Consider the following 18,650-nt stretch of genomic DNA (forward strand, 5'->3'; position numbering starts at 1 on the left):
GATGATTTTTTCCAAATTTCCACTTGTAATCATTTTTCCCCTTTAGTTTGTCTGTAACTACAGCAGTAGCTTTTATCAGACTTAAATCTGAAGACAATATAACATATTTAAAAAAGCCCATAACCTATTAGAGAACATTTTGGTGTTCACAAACATGTCGGTATGGATAGGTAACAGTTACATAATTTATAATACTTGTATGCACATATCAACATTACATCATATACCCAGGAAGACAAAGGAACAAAACAAAGATAGTTCATCACTTCATCAATAGTAACAGCAAAAGCTGAAATATGGTTCTATATTACCAACATAACAACACTTCTACACAATGCTGTCTATCTACTTAACTGGGTGGTAACGTGCTTGCTCCCATGCACTGGGCCCAGGTTCGATTCCCAGCTGGGTTGGAGATTTTCCCCACTTGGTGACTGGGTGTTGTGTTGTCCTCATTATCAGTCGCAAGTTGCCCAATGTGGCGCCGACTGAAATAAGACTTGCACTTGGCGGCCGAACCTGAATGGGACCTTCTGACCAGTAATGCCATACAATCATTTCATTTCATTTATATCCAATGCTGTGCTCTGGATGCATTCTCAGAAACTTCTTCCTCAAATTCAGACCTATGTTTGATTCCAATAGGCCTCTTTTGGCCAGGAATGCTCTTTGTGCTTTGCTTGCTCTAGGGTAATTTTTATGTAATCCTTGGTTTGTATGTAATGTGTTATTTTGCTTTCAAGGCAACACAATTTGCCTGCTTTATGGTCCCCAGTTTTGATGTTAAGCTGATCACTAATCTCCTTTCTGCATTTCATTATTTTTGTCTTTCTTGAGTTTGCTCTCTGCATAATATGTGCTCATTAGAATGCTCATTACATTTAACACATCCTGCAATTGTTCCTCATTTTCACTGAGGATAAACAAAATAATCAGAAAATCTTATCACTAATATCCTTTCACACTGAATTTTAATCTCACTCTTGAAACTTCCTTCAATTTCCATCCTGCTTCTTCAATGTATAGATTGAATAGTAGGGGCAAAAACATACATCCCTGTCCCTTTCTAATCTGAGCATTTTGTTCATGGTCTTCCATTCTCAGCTTCAACCTATGTTCCAGAGAATTTTGAAACTCTTGCATCATGTTAGATGTCGAAGACTTTATATGTGTGTCTTGCTTCCATTACTTAGCACATTGTCAGAGCTACCTTTCTGGTGCCTTTAACTTTTGTAAAGCCCAGCTAATAATCTAAAGGATCCTCAATTTTCCTTTCCATTCTTCTGTGTAATATTCTTATGAGCATCTTGGATGCATTAGCTGTTAAGATGATTGTGAAATAGTTCTCACTTACCATTTTCTGGATTTTGTAGATAATGATTTCAAAAAGTTTGATCACATAGATTCTACAAACTAATGTGAATAGTCATTTAGTTGCCACTAACCCCAATAATTTTAGAAATTCTGAAGGAATGGTATCTCTGCTTTCCACCTTATTTGACTGCAAGTCTTCCAAAGCTCTTTTAAATTCTCACTCTAATACTGGATCACCTGTGTCTTCCCTATCGACTACTATTTCACCTACAATGTCATTAGACAGGTCGTCATCCTTGTAGAGGCCTTACATGTACTATTTCCACCTAAGCACTCTCTCCTCTGCATTTAATAGTGGAATTCCTCTTGCAGTTTTAATGTTAACACATTTGATTTTGATTTCCCTGAAGGTTGTTTTGACTTTTCCATATGATGCATCAGTTTTTTCTACAACAATTTTTGTTTCCATTTTTCTTTCAGGCATTTTGACTTGTTTCATGCAATTTTAGTTTACTTCATTCCTAAGTGACTTAGTTTTCTGTGTTCCTGCCTTTCCCAGGACATGTTTGTACTTCCTTCTGTCATCAAAACACTGAAGTTTTTTTTATGTTGCTCATTGCTCAAAGTTCCTTCAGAGTTATCTAACTCAATCTTTATTTATCTATCTAGCTTCTGTGACTGCCCTTTTTAGAGAAGTCGATTCCTCTTCAATTGAACTGATTATTGTGATGTGGCAACACACTACTGTTGTAACCGCAACCATTCAGGTCACGAGGTTGCCGAGAACGAAGCACGGTGGGGCCAAATGGGAATGGCCCGCGAACAAACAAATGGGAAAGGATGGACACGAAAAATGACAGACGACCGAGCCAGACCTTACGAACAACAACATGCAAGAAGCAATGGGGTCACATGTGACACGAATCCACAACATCCACTCTTACATGGAAACAAAGTAATGTAAACACGCTGTCTGTATGTGAGATGTCGATAGACTCACGCGAATATCAGACTGCCTCACTGAGTGGGAGGCAGGCACTTAAATACAGGATAGGGTACATCACTATTGGCTGCTGTCACCACGTGCTCCACCGTGGTGTCCTCATGTTAACCAGGAACACGTGCAGCCACGGCTTACTGTGCAACAGCTGCAGAGACATCTAGTGGTAATAGAGGTCCATGCCATCTAGCACAGATTGGAAACCCACGGCACTCGGTACCAGAACTACCACATGTTTGTGGATACCACCCATTTGTTCTATCAGACAATTTCAGGCTGTAGCAGACGACGTGTCACCTGCCAAAGAAAAACCACAACACAATCTGTTCATCCAAGGAAAAGAGTTTTCTCTGTAATGCACTTCTTTGCTACAGAATATTGAGTTTTCCCCTAAAGAACATTACAGGCAGCATCCCCAATTCAAGGCACTTCCTGCGCTGATGCCGAGTTGTCCACATGACGAGTGCAGTGATTTAATGTTCCTTTGGTGTCAAGTTTATGTTCAAGTTATTTGTATTTTGCATTTGCTTTAGTCACAGATTCCTCACACATGGATGGTGAGCACCCCTTGTGTGTACTCTAAACACCATCATGAGTGATGGGGATTACCTGACGGATGTGATTGAGAGACATTTTTACTGCGCCCGTTAACCTTCTGATAAAGGAACTGTTTAGTATGCAGACATCTTTTGCTACATTATTCCCATGCTTTATCATCCATTTTTCCCTCCATGCATAGCAAACCCTCAGTATCCACCTGTTATGTTCACACTAGTAAGCACGGCTGAATCCATGCCCCCAAGTCACGCTCCACACCATGTGCATGCACACTGAGAAACTGGCAATGTATTGCTCCCCCGTCACCTGGCTAATGCTTGCCACACTGGGCCACATGTGTAGCGCAGTGTACTACACTGCTGTTCCAGCACTAACACAGCGAGTGAAGCATCATGTTTCAGGATGAGTCTGATCCTGACTTACTGCTACATTTGAGTATCCGGTAACCACAAGCCCCACTAACCCCACCCCTACACCCTCTGATGTACAAATGCATATGGCTGGGTTTTACACTTTCCTTCACCACTATGTGCAGCTCACAGAGCCCGTCACTGCCCCAGAGCACATCCGTCCTCCCATCTCCCCCCCAGCTGACCTGTGCCACGATCCATGTGCTGCCTTTCAACTCCCACAACCCCATGACTGTGGTTTCTTTCTGTGGGGGCAATATTTGCAAACTCTTTAATTAGCGTTAACACTAAAAGTTGTGCAGCTGGAGCCTTTAATCACCATGGAGGCATATGACATCATTGCATGCCTGCCACACTCTGGCAGATTCCATGCCCCGAAAGACTAGCTGATGGCATGGGTGCCCACATGAGAAATGCAGTGCACATGCGTACTATTTTCATTGGAGGAATGTGTCAACATGTAGACCTCACAACTCCTCCAGCACCTCCATGCACTTGCCGAGCCTATGATTATTCCTGAAATGCTACTACTTGCGAATTGGGTCATGTGTCTGTCCACTGCAACCTGCATGGTGTCACCCATGCATTATTATATGAACACTGATGTGGCAGCCACCGTGGTGGACAGGGTCTCGGTGTCCCATCACTCCCACACCATCACTGTGCAGCATTGTGATGACCCTTTGCACAGTCAGCCACACATACAGTATGTACAAGCACAGACACTCTCCACATCCTACAAACCCTCCAGACATAGTGTAGCTCTCACCCAGATGACTGGCAAGATGAATTAGCAGCAGTAGTAGTAGTAGTAGTAGTAGTAGTAGTAGTACCTTCACCCTGGATTGTGTGCAGCCCCCATCCCTTGCTGTACCTGTCCGCATCCTGTGATGCCTACCACCACCATGCGCATGTCTGCACATGTTCACAACCTCCCCCCCCCCTCCCCCAAATTAGTTGCGGCTGGGCCATCCAGTGTGTCAGTGATCTTTTTGCTGGTCGGTATCACGAGCGTTTTGGCAGTGACACCACAAACTGCCAGGCACAGTGTACATCGCCCCCTAACATTGGTGGCACCTGGCAGGACGTGTGCATGGCTGCTACTTTATTTCTCAGCAATTGTTCATGCACAAACATTGGAACCCATCCTCCCCAGCAGCCTACCTGTTGACACCAGCTCCAATCTCTTGGTCTATTGCTGCGAACTGTTACTTTCCTCTGGCCCCCACCTCCTTCTCACAGTGGTGAATGGCTCCATAATCACAAACTACAGGTCCCACACCCAGTATATCAATATTGGCCTCATCATAAACTTCACATGGGCCTTCATTGTGGCTGACATTATGGACCCTATTCCTGGCATTTGCTTCTTCGCACACTACGGCCTCTTCCTCGGCCAAGTGAATCATCATATTGTTGATGGCATGTCTCACTGTACCATTCCTTGTAGATCCTATGCTGCAACCCATTTTGTCATCAAGTTATTGTCATATTCTTCACTGAATTTCCTCTCCTCATCCCCATCACTCTTCCAGTACTACCCACCACCACCCCTCTGGGAAGTATATCACAATACATTGCACTACTACATCACAATGACACTGAGCCCCTGGTTTTCTGTCGCCCATGCTGCCTTCAGTTGGGTAAGCATAGAGCCACACAGAGTGATATTCAAGCTGTGATCGCTGCTGGTATGCTCCACCGCTCAAAGAGCTCATGGGCTTCTGCTCTACACCTCGTCCCAAAACAAAGATGTCATTTGGTGCCTGTGTGGTGACTTTCAGGCCCTCAATGCCAGGATAGTTCCCTACTGCTAACCAGTGCCCCTCTTCCACAGTTACAGAACAGATCTGTCCAGTGCAACCATCCTCTGCTAAGTAGACTGTGTTCTGGAGGACATGGAGAAAATGGCAACAGACATCTCCTTTGGTCTTTTCCAAAGCATATTTACGTCTTTTGGGCTCCATAACACTGCCCAGACTGGGCAGTGCTTTCTCAACAATGACCTATGCGGCTCCTCCGGTTGCTCTGCTGACCTGGATAATGTCCTCATCTATTCACATGATCTCATGGAGCACCGCTGACAACTCTAGGAGGTATTTTCACACCTCCAAGATGTGACAGCTAGAATCAACATGGAGAGGTGCATTATTGGTGTTCCAGAGATGGACATCCTCAGACCCAAGATATCACCCATGGGCTCCTGCCTGCTGAACAAGAAAGTCTGAGCCAATGCTGAATTCCTGTACCTCACAACTTTCAGAGAACTCTGCAGGTTCCTTGGGATAGAAATTTTTTCTGGCACCACTTGAAGAATGCTACAAATGTGCAAGCATCACTCAATGCTGTGACCACAATGAAGGTAGCAGGCCCACGTCCTGGACGGTGCAACTGACAGAGTTTTGAACAAACACAACATGACCTTTCACATACTGCCCTCCAGACCCTTCATTGCCTGATCACACCACTCATGATTACAACTGGTGCCAGTGAATCTGCCTTGGCCACCATCAGTAAACAATGCATTGAACATTTCTGGCAGTGGCTGGTATTCTTTTCTGTGAAACTCTCTCTGCTGTAGTGGAACTAGGCTACACATGACTGCATGCTCCTGACTGTACATGAGGCAGTGAAGTTTTTCTACCCCTTAGTAGGAGGAGGCCACTTCACAGTCTTCACTGACCACTGCCTCTATGAGGTTTTGTCAAAAGGAAGGCACACAGATTTCTCGTAGGCAGTTCCATCAACAGGAATACATGGCACAGTTCACATATCTGACACGTGGCATGTGACAGGCCTCAAGAATATTGTTGCACGAGTTCAGACACCCAGCCAACTTTGCATAATGCATGTGCCTCTACTTCGCTCCCCCCCCCCCCCCCTGCACTTCTGCAAAGAGGCATTCAAATACCTCCATGACCTGTCCCAACACAGCGTCCAGCATCCATCATGCAGGAGCATTTTGTCTGTCCTGGTATCCAGCTTGGCTGCACTGAATGGGCTTGCACCTGCCTCCCGACTCCTTTGCTGACCTTCTCTCTGAATTTCCACCCCTAACCAGCCCCCCCCCCCACCCCACCCTGGGAGGTGCACACCTCTGTTCTTTCCCTCAAAGGACCATTGTTTCCCTTTGCCCATACTGACCTTGTGGGCCCCTTCCATCATCAAAAGGCCACTGGTACATCCTCACCATAATTGACAGATTCACTCAGTGGCTGGAAGCCATGCCATTGGCCAACAACAAGGCTTTCATGGACACCAGGATCTTGTGTATTGGGTACCCCCACCATGTGACAATGGACCATGGATGACAGTTCACACCTTGCCTGTTTAAAATGCTCACCAAAACTTGAGGCATGCCCAACCATTTTATGACTAGTTACCATCCTGCTGCTAATAGCATGGTGAAGATATTCCACAGGATGCCAAAAGCTGCCATTGCCTGTCAATCCATAACATGGTCTGTAGCTCTGCTGCTATTTCTCCTAGGCTTGCCACTGGCCCACAAAACGAACTAGAGTGCATCCACCACCAAAGCTGTTTACCTACTTGACATCCCAGGTGACTTAATTGAGCTGCAGACCTGCCGGCTACCACCTGCACCCTGACCTTTGTATAGCAGCTGTACAACTGCATGGCTGGCCTGCATCTGGCGCACCCAAAATGCCACAGTGGGCATAAGTCCTTCATGCAAGGGGACCTCCAAACCTGCATGCATGTCATGCCTGCGAGCCAGCCAGCCCTCCACATGCAGTACTCAGGCTTGTGTTCAAGCATGGGGAGAAGACCTTTTCTGTACATCTCCACAGCACTGCCCGCATTTTATCCATCGAACGACTAAAACTGGCACATATGCTCAGCCTTCCTAGCCTTTGCACACCACTGATCATCAAAATTAAGGTGCCATCAAGCAGCAAAAGCAATATCCTGGATGATGCTGCTGACCTGGTAGGCAGCACTTGGAACCTGAGAGAGGAGACTGCATATTGTTTACTCCACCACCTGCCCAACAGAGCTGCCCATGACACCCCCCCACCTCCCCCCCCCCACCAAGCCCTTCCATTGATACCCTGTACCCTGCCTGAGTCATGAGGCACCAAACCATGCATTCAACACTGCAGCACCTGTCACCAACCGCAAGGTATCAGCACATGCCTCCGCCACAATGTTTGACCTGGTCAACCAACAAGAGGCAGCAGCAGGCACCTATGACACTGGCACAGGTCTGCATGTGTTATGCCACCAAGTGGGACACACTGTGCAACGCTCAGCTTGTGTGACCTGTCCAAGTACTAGCAAGCCACTGTACCCTTCGACAGGCTGTGACCCCGCAGCTCAACCTTACTATGCCTGTTGACCGTGGTACGCCGCCGCCCCCTGTCCTGGATCGCAGTATGGTAGGGTGTTACCCCCTTACTGAGCTTATGATATGATGACACAGAGTCTGTTGCATATCACCTGTGATAGCACATACTATGGGGGCCCTTATATGAACTGTTTGGTACCAAGTCTTTATTTATTATATGATGCACATTTCACACAGTATAGCAAATGTTAAAACACAACTTTTGGTGCTCTGTATTATATCAAGTAGCCCTGTAATGCAACACACCCATTTAGTCAACTACACTTGTTTAAATATAATTAACAAGGATCTTTAATTAATGGAAAGGCATCTTATTGTAATCAATTTTACAAAATTTAGAGAAAAACTAATAATTTCAGTTGTGTAACTATCAGGTAACAATCACGTAGAAATGCCAGTGTTAAAATCAATTCAGTCATGAAGTGGCAAATTAATTGTCAAAATTTGATTATTTCGTACACCATGAAATTGGATAGATTTCTGGCTAACTGATGCATTGAAAGTTATGTTCACTCTCAAGAGATTATGTTTCTATAAAAAATCTCAAATCAGATTCATTGTAATTAATTCTGTAACTACAAGTTTTAAAACTTTCTGTCATTTGGTCAAAACAAGATTTTCACAGTTGCCTCTCACATCACACACTGCTGCTCATAGTCTGGCTTCAGCTGCCAGAGACTGTGGTCATATATGTGTGTGTGTGTGGGGGGGGGGGGGGGGGGCGGCTGTTTCTGACAAGTATCTTGTTGGCCAAAAGCTCATTTTGTGACAATCTTTTTGTAATATCAAGATTATTATGTAAAATTTGAACCTCAAAATCTATTTCCGCATTATCTAAAGTAGTTCAAAATATGTTAACATCAAAATTCCTGTTGTAATTAACAATATATTAATCTTTTGTATCAACTACTGTTAGTCACATTTCTCAAGAAGAATTTTCATACTAAATTTGAAAAGCAATTTTAGAAATCACATTTATTATAATCAGTCATTTATTATCTTCAAAATTGTAACTATAATTTCTTACGAAACAACCAATTTTAAGTTAATGTGACTTTATTGAGCAATACTATCAAAGAACTTGTGTTGTTAAGAAACTATATAGGCAGTTGAGTGGCTGTTGTTTTCAGTTAGTTTGAGTACACAATCTGTAAAGGCAGTTCCTTTGAGTTTTGCATTATATGAATTCTCTGGAACAATATAGACATTAACACTAAATGCAGACTTTGTGTTGGTGTAAATTATTTAATATGATCAGCTTTTCTCATTGACTCCTGGGATTTCTGCAGTAAAGCAATTAATATTATACACTCCAATTAACATTGAACTGATGGAGAAAAGTCATCGAAACCAACACGGTAAGTACACACTCCAACCATTTCACTGATCTTAGCACAGACTCTTAATCAATGAGTGTGTTAATTGAATGTTTTTAGCTAGAACCTGGTAAAGAGAGTGTGCTAGACATGCCAACTCCTCTACCTCGCCATTTGCCACTTGCCACCCATGGCAGTCCACCGATCGATCGAACCAGGAACAGCAACTGCGTCCTGCAACCTGATCTGCCCTATCCTTCCTGCAAGGGTGATGGAGGGGGGAGGGGAGGGGGAGGACTAAAACTATATAAAACATTGTAATTGAAGTTATTATCACTGCAGATACAGGAGCTGAGAGATCTCTCTCATAGCTTGTATACCAATGATCCTGGCCAACTAACCCACTCATTTATGTGACTTCAAGTCCAAATCAAGGTTTTGTTTCCATTACCAATAAAAAAGGCTCAAGGTCAGAAAGAGGGGGAGATGGAAGAGAAGATGGTCAAGGTGGGAGATGGACAGTGAGAGAGAAGAGTAGGAGGAGATGGACAGTGGGAGAGGGGGAGGAAGAGATAGGTGTGAGAGAGGAGGAGGAGGAGGAGGAGGAGGAGGAGCAGGAGGCGGAGGAGTTGGACAGAGAGAGGGGGAGGAGGTGATAGACAAAGAGAAGCGGCCAGAATACATGAACAGAGAGTGGGGCGAGAATAAGATTAGGATGCATATCCAACTGAAATACGAGGGTTGCCCAGTAAATAATGCCCCATATTTTTTTTCTCCAGAAGTATTTATTCCACAACAATCAAATTTACGTATGTGAAAGAGTGATGTTTTGTCTACTTGCTTTATTTTTCCACATAATCTCCTTCAAGTTCGACGGCCTTTTTCCAGCGAGACACAAGAGCGTGTATTCCCTGCCGGTAAAAATCTTTACTCTGCCTACGGAGCCAGGTTGTCACTTCGTGAATCACTTCTTCGTCATCGGCAAAACGTCTTCCACGAATGAAATTCTTCATTGGCCCAAACAAGTGAAAGTCTGAAGGAGCCAAATCGGGGCTGTAGGGTGGATGGGGTAACACTATCCAACCCAGTTTCGCGATGTGTTCACAAGTCCTCAAACTTGTGTGAGGACGAGCGTTATCATGCTGAATCAAAACATCCTGTGGGTTAACATGACGCCCAAGGCGCCGGAAGCGCTGCTTAAGTTTGTCTAATGTTTTGACATAAGCCTCTGAATTAATGGTACTGCCTTTTGGCATCACATCAATGAGAATTACGCCCTCGCAATCCCAAAACACAGTCATCATGACTTTTCCGGCTGAAGGACCTGTTTTGAATTTTTTCTTCTGTGGAGAATAAGCATGGCGCCATTCCATCGATTGTCTTTTTGTTTCGGGCTCAAAATGATGCACCCAAGTTTCATCACCTGTCACAATCCGTGACAAAAAGGCCTCCCCGTCAACGTGAAAGCGTCGCAACAAATCGAAAGAAATGTCTTTTCTTTGGGATTTGTGATCGACAGTAAGACACCGAGGAACCCATCTTGCACACACTTTTGAGTATCCAAGCTGATTGATAATCACATCCACACTTCCTTTGCTTACTGACAACTCCAGTGCCAATTGTCGAGTCGTAATGCGTCGATCCAATGAGAACATCAGCCCGCTGCAACATGTCAGGCGTGACAGCCGTGGGAGGCCTTCCCGACCGCGGCAAATCTCGGAGCTCCGCAGCACCGCCCTCTGATGCTTTCACCCTCTGTGCCCAGCGACCAACAGTACTCCTATCGACTGCAGATGTTCCGTAGACGTTGCACAAGCGTTTATGGATATTGCCCACGGTTTCTTCCTCTGCTACGAGAAATTCAATCACTGCACGTTGTTTCTGACGGATGTCACTTGCAGACGCCATTTTAGAACATTCCTACACCACCGCTCTCTGTCGGAGGAAATTGAAACTTTGCGTACACACGCGGGAAACTTCAAATAACTCGCACCTAAAGTTTCACATTTCTAATATTTTTTATTTCGGAGAAAAAAAATATGGGGCATTATTTACTGGGCAACCCTCGTACATATGTAGCAGTCTTGAAGAACTGCTAGGTTCACTAATAATACATATTTATAAAAAAAAGACATGCTGATAGTTCTTCCACAGATGCTAAGTGAAATGATACTCGTTAATGTGAAAGAAGTCACAAAATTTGGAACTTATTTTCATTTAAGATATACTTCAATCAGTTCCACTACAAAATTTTCATCAATGGAGTAGGAGAAGTTGGTCACCAGTAAATCCTTTCAGCCTTTATTAGTAATTAAACGTTTCATAGCTGCTGGCTAGTTACTGGAAATGTGTGTTCCTGAATACTGGATACCTTTCTGGACCAAAGTATTATCGAGATTATTCTTACTTCCAGTATTGGTTCCATTAACTAAACTATTTCTTTGAAAAAGGTACCGGTATATTTAATTTATGACAAGTTTCACTGAGGAGTAAGTAAATTGGAAAGCAGTAGTAAGTATTCCCAGTTCCCTGAATTTAACTCTGCAGGATATTCCTGAGTTCACACCACAAGTAATTTGTATTACCTGCTTCAGCATTTAAGAATCTTTAGCTTGGCTGGATGAGTTACCACCTACCCCCCCCCCCCCCACCCGTTCCCAAAAAAATGATACCATGTGACATTATGGGATGAAAGTAAGTAAAGTGTTAATTTTTTTTTTTCTCATGTGACCTACACCTGACAACTTCTGCATTGAAATAAAGATTTGTTTACTTGAAAAAGTATGAAAACCAGCCACTATTTATACAGCTTTATTTTTGCAGATATTTGTTTCAGGCTTCTCTCCAGTTTGCAAAAGCATGCAGTGTGTCTTATCATAAATAATGCTACATAAAAAGTGGCTGCTCACTATATAGTTCTTCAAGTAATTCAGCCAACAGCCACAGACGTAAACCACTATTACCACGGATAAATTAAGATTTGTTTTGATGTTTCAGCAGTTCTGGGGTAATCTCCTCTTACTTAAATTTATTAACTGAATTTATTATCAAGTTATAATCCCAATAATTTAAGACTATCAGCTGCTTGTAATCACATTTAGACAGATATTAGCATCATAAATATCTACTTTCTGTTTTAGTACGTCATTTTTGCTTATTTGACATCACTTAATAGGAGATACTGCAAGATAAAGATTTTTACGAATTGGGCAGTTATAGTTCATAAGTAAAAACAATTCTCTGTAAATTGTATGAAACTCTGATTAAGGATCTCTTACTGATCTCGATCACTGTTGAAAGAACCATTCAATGAAAAGAAGTTAGTGGCTGATTGAGATAGATCACAATATCAAGAACAAAGCATCTTTGAAGCAACAGATTTAAACTTAGTTATATTGTGTGTTTTACCAATGATGCAAGTTTATGGATCACTTCACATGTGTGCTTTATTAAAAAAACCTGTAAGGATATAGGAAGCTGAAAACTTCAGTACAGTGTTTGCACTGCGTTCTTCCCATCCTGTTGCCTACTCTCAAGCTTACCAGTTGAGTACTCTTGCTGAATTGGTGACTGTCCCTGATTTGTTGTACTGAAGCTCAGTTGCTGCTTGTCCATTGACTGCTGTGGGCTGGTGTAAGATGGTCGGCGAGAGCGATCCTCCTCTAGATGTCGGTAAGATACGAGTGCAGACTCCTCTTCTGGAGCCTGCACACGACAGGGTACTGGCAGTGTCTGGGCCCAGCGCTCCAGTCGTGCATTGTAGTGCAGCACGACACAGTATGCACCATACATCACCAGCATCGTGAAGGACTCGATCCTGCCAACATGTTGCGTAGTATGAGAATGTGCTCATGCGATTCCAAATTACAGTTAAGAATGCTTGACTACTGTGCTTAATTTTATTAATTAGCATTTAGCATTCTGCATATGGTAAGCACATTGCAGAATGATTGTTACACTAACATTTGTTGAAACTGCAATACTCAAAAAGAATGGCCTGAATCTAACTAGGATGTTTAACACAATGTACCAGCAATAAATGATTGATGGTGGCAGATAGGAAATACACTTATAGAATCAGCTGTACCCTCAAAGTGGTTGAAGTAAGTGCATCTCCTTGTGATCAGAAAACTCCATAGTACAGCAAGCTCAGCTAATGAGGAACTTTCAAAATGAAAACATGGAAGTAGGTGTCAATTGTGTCACTGATATTGAAGGGCACAGTATCAGCATATGGGTGAGTTTGGATGAGGGTGTAGTGACTGGCCTCCAGGAAACGGGTTCCTCATACGATATTTTGCAGTGTACAGGAGCCAAGCAACGTGGCATAGCGACTGAGACCTGGGCCCTAATGATTAGAATTTGGTTCCCAGTCTAACCACCAAAATTTTCTGTTGTCTCCCCAAACTGCACAAGATGAATGCTGGGATGGTTTCTTCAAAAAGTATACCAATACCTTTCTTCCCCATTGTTGTTTACTAGATATTAAACTGTAACCTTCACTCCTACTTTCAGGCATCATGCTGTGACAATGTGATATGTGCAAGGAATTAGTGGATATAAGAGGGTTGTATGCAGTGATGATCAGGTATTATAGATGACATAATGTCACTGTAGTATGGGATGACCACCACTTTATCCACAAAGCAGTGGGTCATACAGTTTTGTCCAAGTATTTACTCAACACTACAGTCCTGCACCAGATGTGAAACATCTGTCAACAATTCAGCCCACACTGTACTGGATGCATGTGTTATTGTATCAGCTTCCATTGCACAGAAGCCACAAATGTTTCTACCGGTGGCAAAACTGAGGGACAAAATGTAGTGTTTTCATAAGAATTTCTCTTCCCTCTGCAATTCAGTGATGGAGACATATTTGCTAGATGCTATCTGCCATCACGCATTTTTCAACAGCATAAGCACTTGATTGTGACAGTTTGGGTTGTCACTGGATACACCATGTGTTCGTGGTTCCCACAAATTGAGGGCAACTGCAACCAATATCTCAAAGCCCAAGGTAAAGACCTTCCTTCAGGCAAACTGAATGCCAGTCCAAGGTACAGACAATCTTTTTTGCAAAGCCACTTGCCAGTTTTAAGTTATAGTCATGAGTCTGAAGGGTGGTTCAGTGCAGGTCACCATGCTGTCCATCTCAAGTTTTTTCATATCCTTGTAATAACAGTTCCATGTATAAATTTGAACCTTCAAGAACTAGTCTCACTCTACATTTTTACCCTCCACTGCCTCCCCCCCTTCCCCCCCCCCCCCCCACCACCACCACCACTCACATCAATCCCTTCTTTTAGCCAGCAGCCATGCAGCTCTATTCTCCCCAATTTGATCAACTACATCTTTATTAGTTACTCGATCCATCCATTTCATCATCAGCTTTCTTCTGTGTCACCACATTTCAAAATCATCTGTTCTCTTCTTGTCAGAATGTTTATTTCCACTTTTCACTTAATATAAGGCTAAACAAATACTTTCAGGAAAGATCTCTAGCATTTAAAATTGTATTAGATATGAAGATGTTCCTCTTTTTCAAGTAAGCTTTTCTTGCTTTTGCCAGTGTACATTTATACTCTCTGTACTGCTTGCTGCCTAAGTCAGTTATTTTTCTGCCTAAATATGGAACTTATCTATTACTTTCAGCACCTAACTTTCTTATCAAATTCACACACCATCATCTAACTCAATTTGACTACACTCCATTACACTTAGTTTACTTTTATTTAGGTTCATCTTATAATCTCTTTTCAAGGCATTATCCATTTTATTCCACTGATCTTAGAAGTCCTCTTCTGTCTTTTTGCTGTAATTTAATAAAATCTCATTATATACTGTAGCCTACACTGTGAAGACCGTCTAGGCCTTTTTTGTGTAGGACGCTGTGAAGCAAACCACCTGAAAAGAGATGTAGCTGATCACTGACGTTTTTGTTATCCTGCATATTGCTCTATAATTATAGAGGAGGAGGAGGAGGAGGAGCTGACATTGAAACTCAAAGCTGACCTTGCAGAATTAGAACAGTTGAAAGCAGGCTAGATAACTGTGATACCTGTAACAGCAGGGAAGAGGTTTAAGTGATGCTATTGAACAAAAACTGGAACATGGAGTGCCCCAAGGATCAGTCTTAGGACCTCTCCTATTCCTCATATATGTCAATGATATGAGCTGTAATAGTCAAATGTTGCAGTTTGCAGATGACACTACCCTTATTGCCAAAGGACATAAAGCCACAGAAGCTCTTGGTGCATCAAATTTGATGTTTGAAGAAATAAAAGAATGGTTCGTAATAAAAAAAATGAAGATCAATGAAGAAAAAACCCCAACATTGAAGACCAAGAAAACATGGAGACTGTCAGACTACTGGGCTTCAAGATTGACAGCAAACTCTCCATGAATGATCACACTGCATATGTATGCACCAAACTTTCTCGTGTGATATACCTCCTGAGGAAGCTGAAGAGGGTAATAACTGACCAGTTTCTCACAATAATCTACCATGCAGTCTTCCACAGCCACATTAGCTATGGACTGTTGTTGTGGGGACACTCCTCAGGCAGCAAAGATGTGTTGCTATTACAAAAAAAAAAAAAGCCATCAGGATCATATCCTCTAGCAAAAGACTGGACCACTGTAAGCCTATTTTCTCCAGGCTAGGCATAATGACTGTCTTTAGCCAGTATGTGTTTTTCTGCCTCATGTATATAAAAGAAAATCAAGGGAATTTTAGCATAAGACAAGAAATACATAATCATGACACTCGCTGTAAGAGGAACATTGAAGTGCCAAGGTGTTGTTTATCAAGTACACAAGACAGCTTTCCAACAGTTGCCCTAAAAATGTACAATCAACTGCCTCCAGAAGTGAAATCCCTGCCGCCTGAATTATTTCGGAAAAAAATTGCTCAGGACTTTTTTCAACAGCGGTTCTACTGAATGGACAAAATAATAAATATTGTTACGTTTTATATATAATTTTGCCTAAATTTAATCTTCTTCTCATGTTAACTACACATTTAATTTTGTGTTTTACTTAAAGTACATATTTTGCCAAAATGAAACTTTGTGTGTGTGACATTTTGCTTTATGGTATTTTCATTTGCTGTTATGAAGTTTTACTTTCCTGTTTAGTTATATTTCATTCCCGCTATGTTCTATGTGTTTTTGTGCACTGCATAAATATTTTCTTTTATTTGTAATATAAATTTTGTATATGGTGTTGTATAAATGTTAGTTGATAAACATTGTATTTGTGACGCAGTCTGTCCAGCCATGGCTGGTAAATGACGAAGATATAGTAAATAAATAAATATAATCCAGCTAGCATTAGTCTAGACATCATCAACAACTTTAGTGTTTTATAGATTGTGGACAGCAGTGTGCAGCCAATTGATGGAGTTCAGGAACAATCTGACAAGATAAGGAAAGTTTTAAAAAATGAGAAGGTCCTTCTTTTAGGAATCAGTCAAGGAGCAGAAACGTTATAATTAATGCAGATCTCTCTTGATAGTGAATGCCAATAATTAGTATTTTAAAAAGAAAGTACCACACTTGCGTCACTCTTTAAAGTGATACAGGAAGCCATGGATGAAGCATTCCATCGAGCATATAAATTCAAATATGCCAAGTTGCCCACCAAATATGGAATTGTCTACATCTGAACTTTTTTTTAATTTTAAAGTTGCACAACTATTTCCAGAAGCATTCAATGTAACCGGATTACTGACAGTCCAATCTCTATAATATTTTCACTGGGCCTCATCTACGGTAAATGTTTCTGCAAGACAGAGATGCAAAGTGAAAACACAAAAAGTGACAGTTTGGACAGCACAAAGGGTAAAAATCAAAATACATTTGCAATTTTAGAAATCAAAAGATATTTCTACAGATGTGTTGTGCAAAATAAAACGTCACTTGAAAGTCATAGTAATTGGACAAAAATCAAACAATGGAAAATCCAGGCACACACTCCTGAATGAATACAAATTAATAACACATTACTGTGGCCATAATAGTAGTAAAGAGGGCATAGCTATATGCACAAAGAGTGGAATAAATCCATGGCCATGGGCCTAACTGACAGCTCTTCAATGTTACAAGTCAGTAACAGACTTGGACACATACAAGATAATGGTTCTGACATAGTACAGACTCTAACAGACAATGTTTTGAACTCTATCACACAACTAGAGAGAGTACTGTGGAAATGTAATAAAAATAAATGGTAAGTCACCATTATGTGGTGACTGTAATAGTGACTTAATTTTTAACAGTATTGATTGAGGAGGTTTTGTTGTATTGTATTGTATTTTTTAGTGGTCCTGTTGTCTACATAGCAGCTTATGCATAAGACATTGGACAAGTCAAGTTATAAATATACAGGCTGAAAGTCATTTCAAGGCATACATATTTAAGTTTAGAATAATACACTTTACATGTAAGTATTTAAATAACACATTTCATAAATTTAAATATTCTTCAATGGAGTAAAAGCAGTGATGCTGTAAATATGACTTTAGAGATTTTCCAAATGTATTGACCTCAGTGATAGCTTTTATGTTTTTCAGGAAGTTTGTTATAAAGCTTAACTCCCATGTGAAAAGTACCTTTTTGGCACAGTGCTGTGCTGATTTGAGTCATATGTAAGTTTCTGTTTTGTCTGGTAAAGTGATAATGTATATCACAGTTTTTTTGAGTCTCCAGTCCTTGCCTATTACATTTAATTTAAACAACAAAAGGGTTTCCATAATGTATACACATGGTAATGGAGGAATAGCAGATTTCTTAAACAGGGGTTCACAAGAGTCTCTATGCTTGCACCCATACAAGATTCTAATGGCCCTTTTTTGTGGTTTAAAAGTGCTATTAGCTGTTTTAGAGTTTCCCCAGAAGGTGACCCCATATCTAAGATGAGAATGAAAGTACGCATGATATGCATTCAATACTGTTTTCTCACTACAGCTTGATTTTAATGAACAAAGAAGGTAACATGTTTTGCTCAGTTATGCATTGAGATATTCAGTATGATTATTTCATCTGATGTTACTCTGCAGCCAAAGTCCTAAGAATTTGGTTACAGTATTGTTATCAACTGGTTCGTCATTGATAGAGACTGATGGGATAAACATGCCCTTGTCAGGAACATTGTGGAATTTTAGAGCAATGGTTTTGTTACTGTTTATTACAAGCTGATTACTCTGTGCCCAGCTGCTAAGTTGTTTCGTGACCATGTTTACTGTCTGCTGTAACTGTTCGTCGTCATCTCCTTTTAGTAGAATCGAGGTATCATCTGCAAATATGATTGTTTTGTGTGCATCAACATTTAAGCTTAGATCATTTATGTACAGAAGAAACAGAAGGGGACCCATTACTGATCCTTGGCATACACCACATTTAATTTGTTTACAGTCAGATAAGTGATTAGATACAGTTTTTAGTTCAATATAAGTGTGCTTGATGCACCGTGCCTGCTTACGATTAGTCAGGAAGGAACTGATCAACTTGTTGGACAGTCCTCGAATACCATATCTTTCTAGCTTTGATAGCAGAATTTTATGGTCCCGCATGTCAAAAGCTTTTGACAAGTCAATAAAGACTCCTATTGTTTCCTGTTTTTTGTCCATCAGGTTTAGGATGGAATTGATGCACTCACAGACCGCAGTTGTCGTTGACCTCTTAT

At 41.5% G+C, this 18,650-nt stretch overlaps 1 protein-coding gene across 1 annotated transcript in view; it reads right to left on the reverse strand.

Moving 5' to 3' along the window:
* LOC126253098 (probable sodium/potassium/calcium exchanger CG1090) overlaps positions 1-18,650 on the reverse strand; it is a 538,377-nt gene that overhangs the window by 59,195 nt on the left and 460,532 nt on the right. Inside the window, exon 6 of the mRNA XM_049954205.1 lies at positions 12,507-12,781. Coding sequence (XP_049810162.1) covers positions 12,507-12,781 — 275 coding nt within the window. The remainder of the gene's footprint in view (positions 1-12,506; positions 12,782-18,650) is intronic.

Source organism: Schistocerca nitens, chromosome 4 (genome assembly GCF_023898315.1).
Source record: "Schistocerca nitens isolate TAMUIC-IGC-003100 chromosome 4, iqSchNite1.1, whole genome shotgun sequence".
NCBI classification, from domain to species: Eukaryota; Metazoa; Arthropoda; class Insecta; order Orthoptera; family Acrididae; genus Schistocerca; species Schistocerca nitens.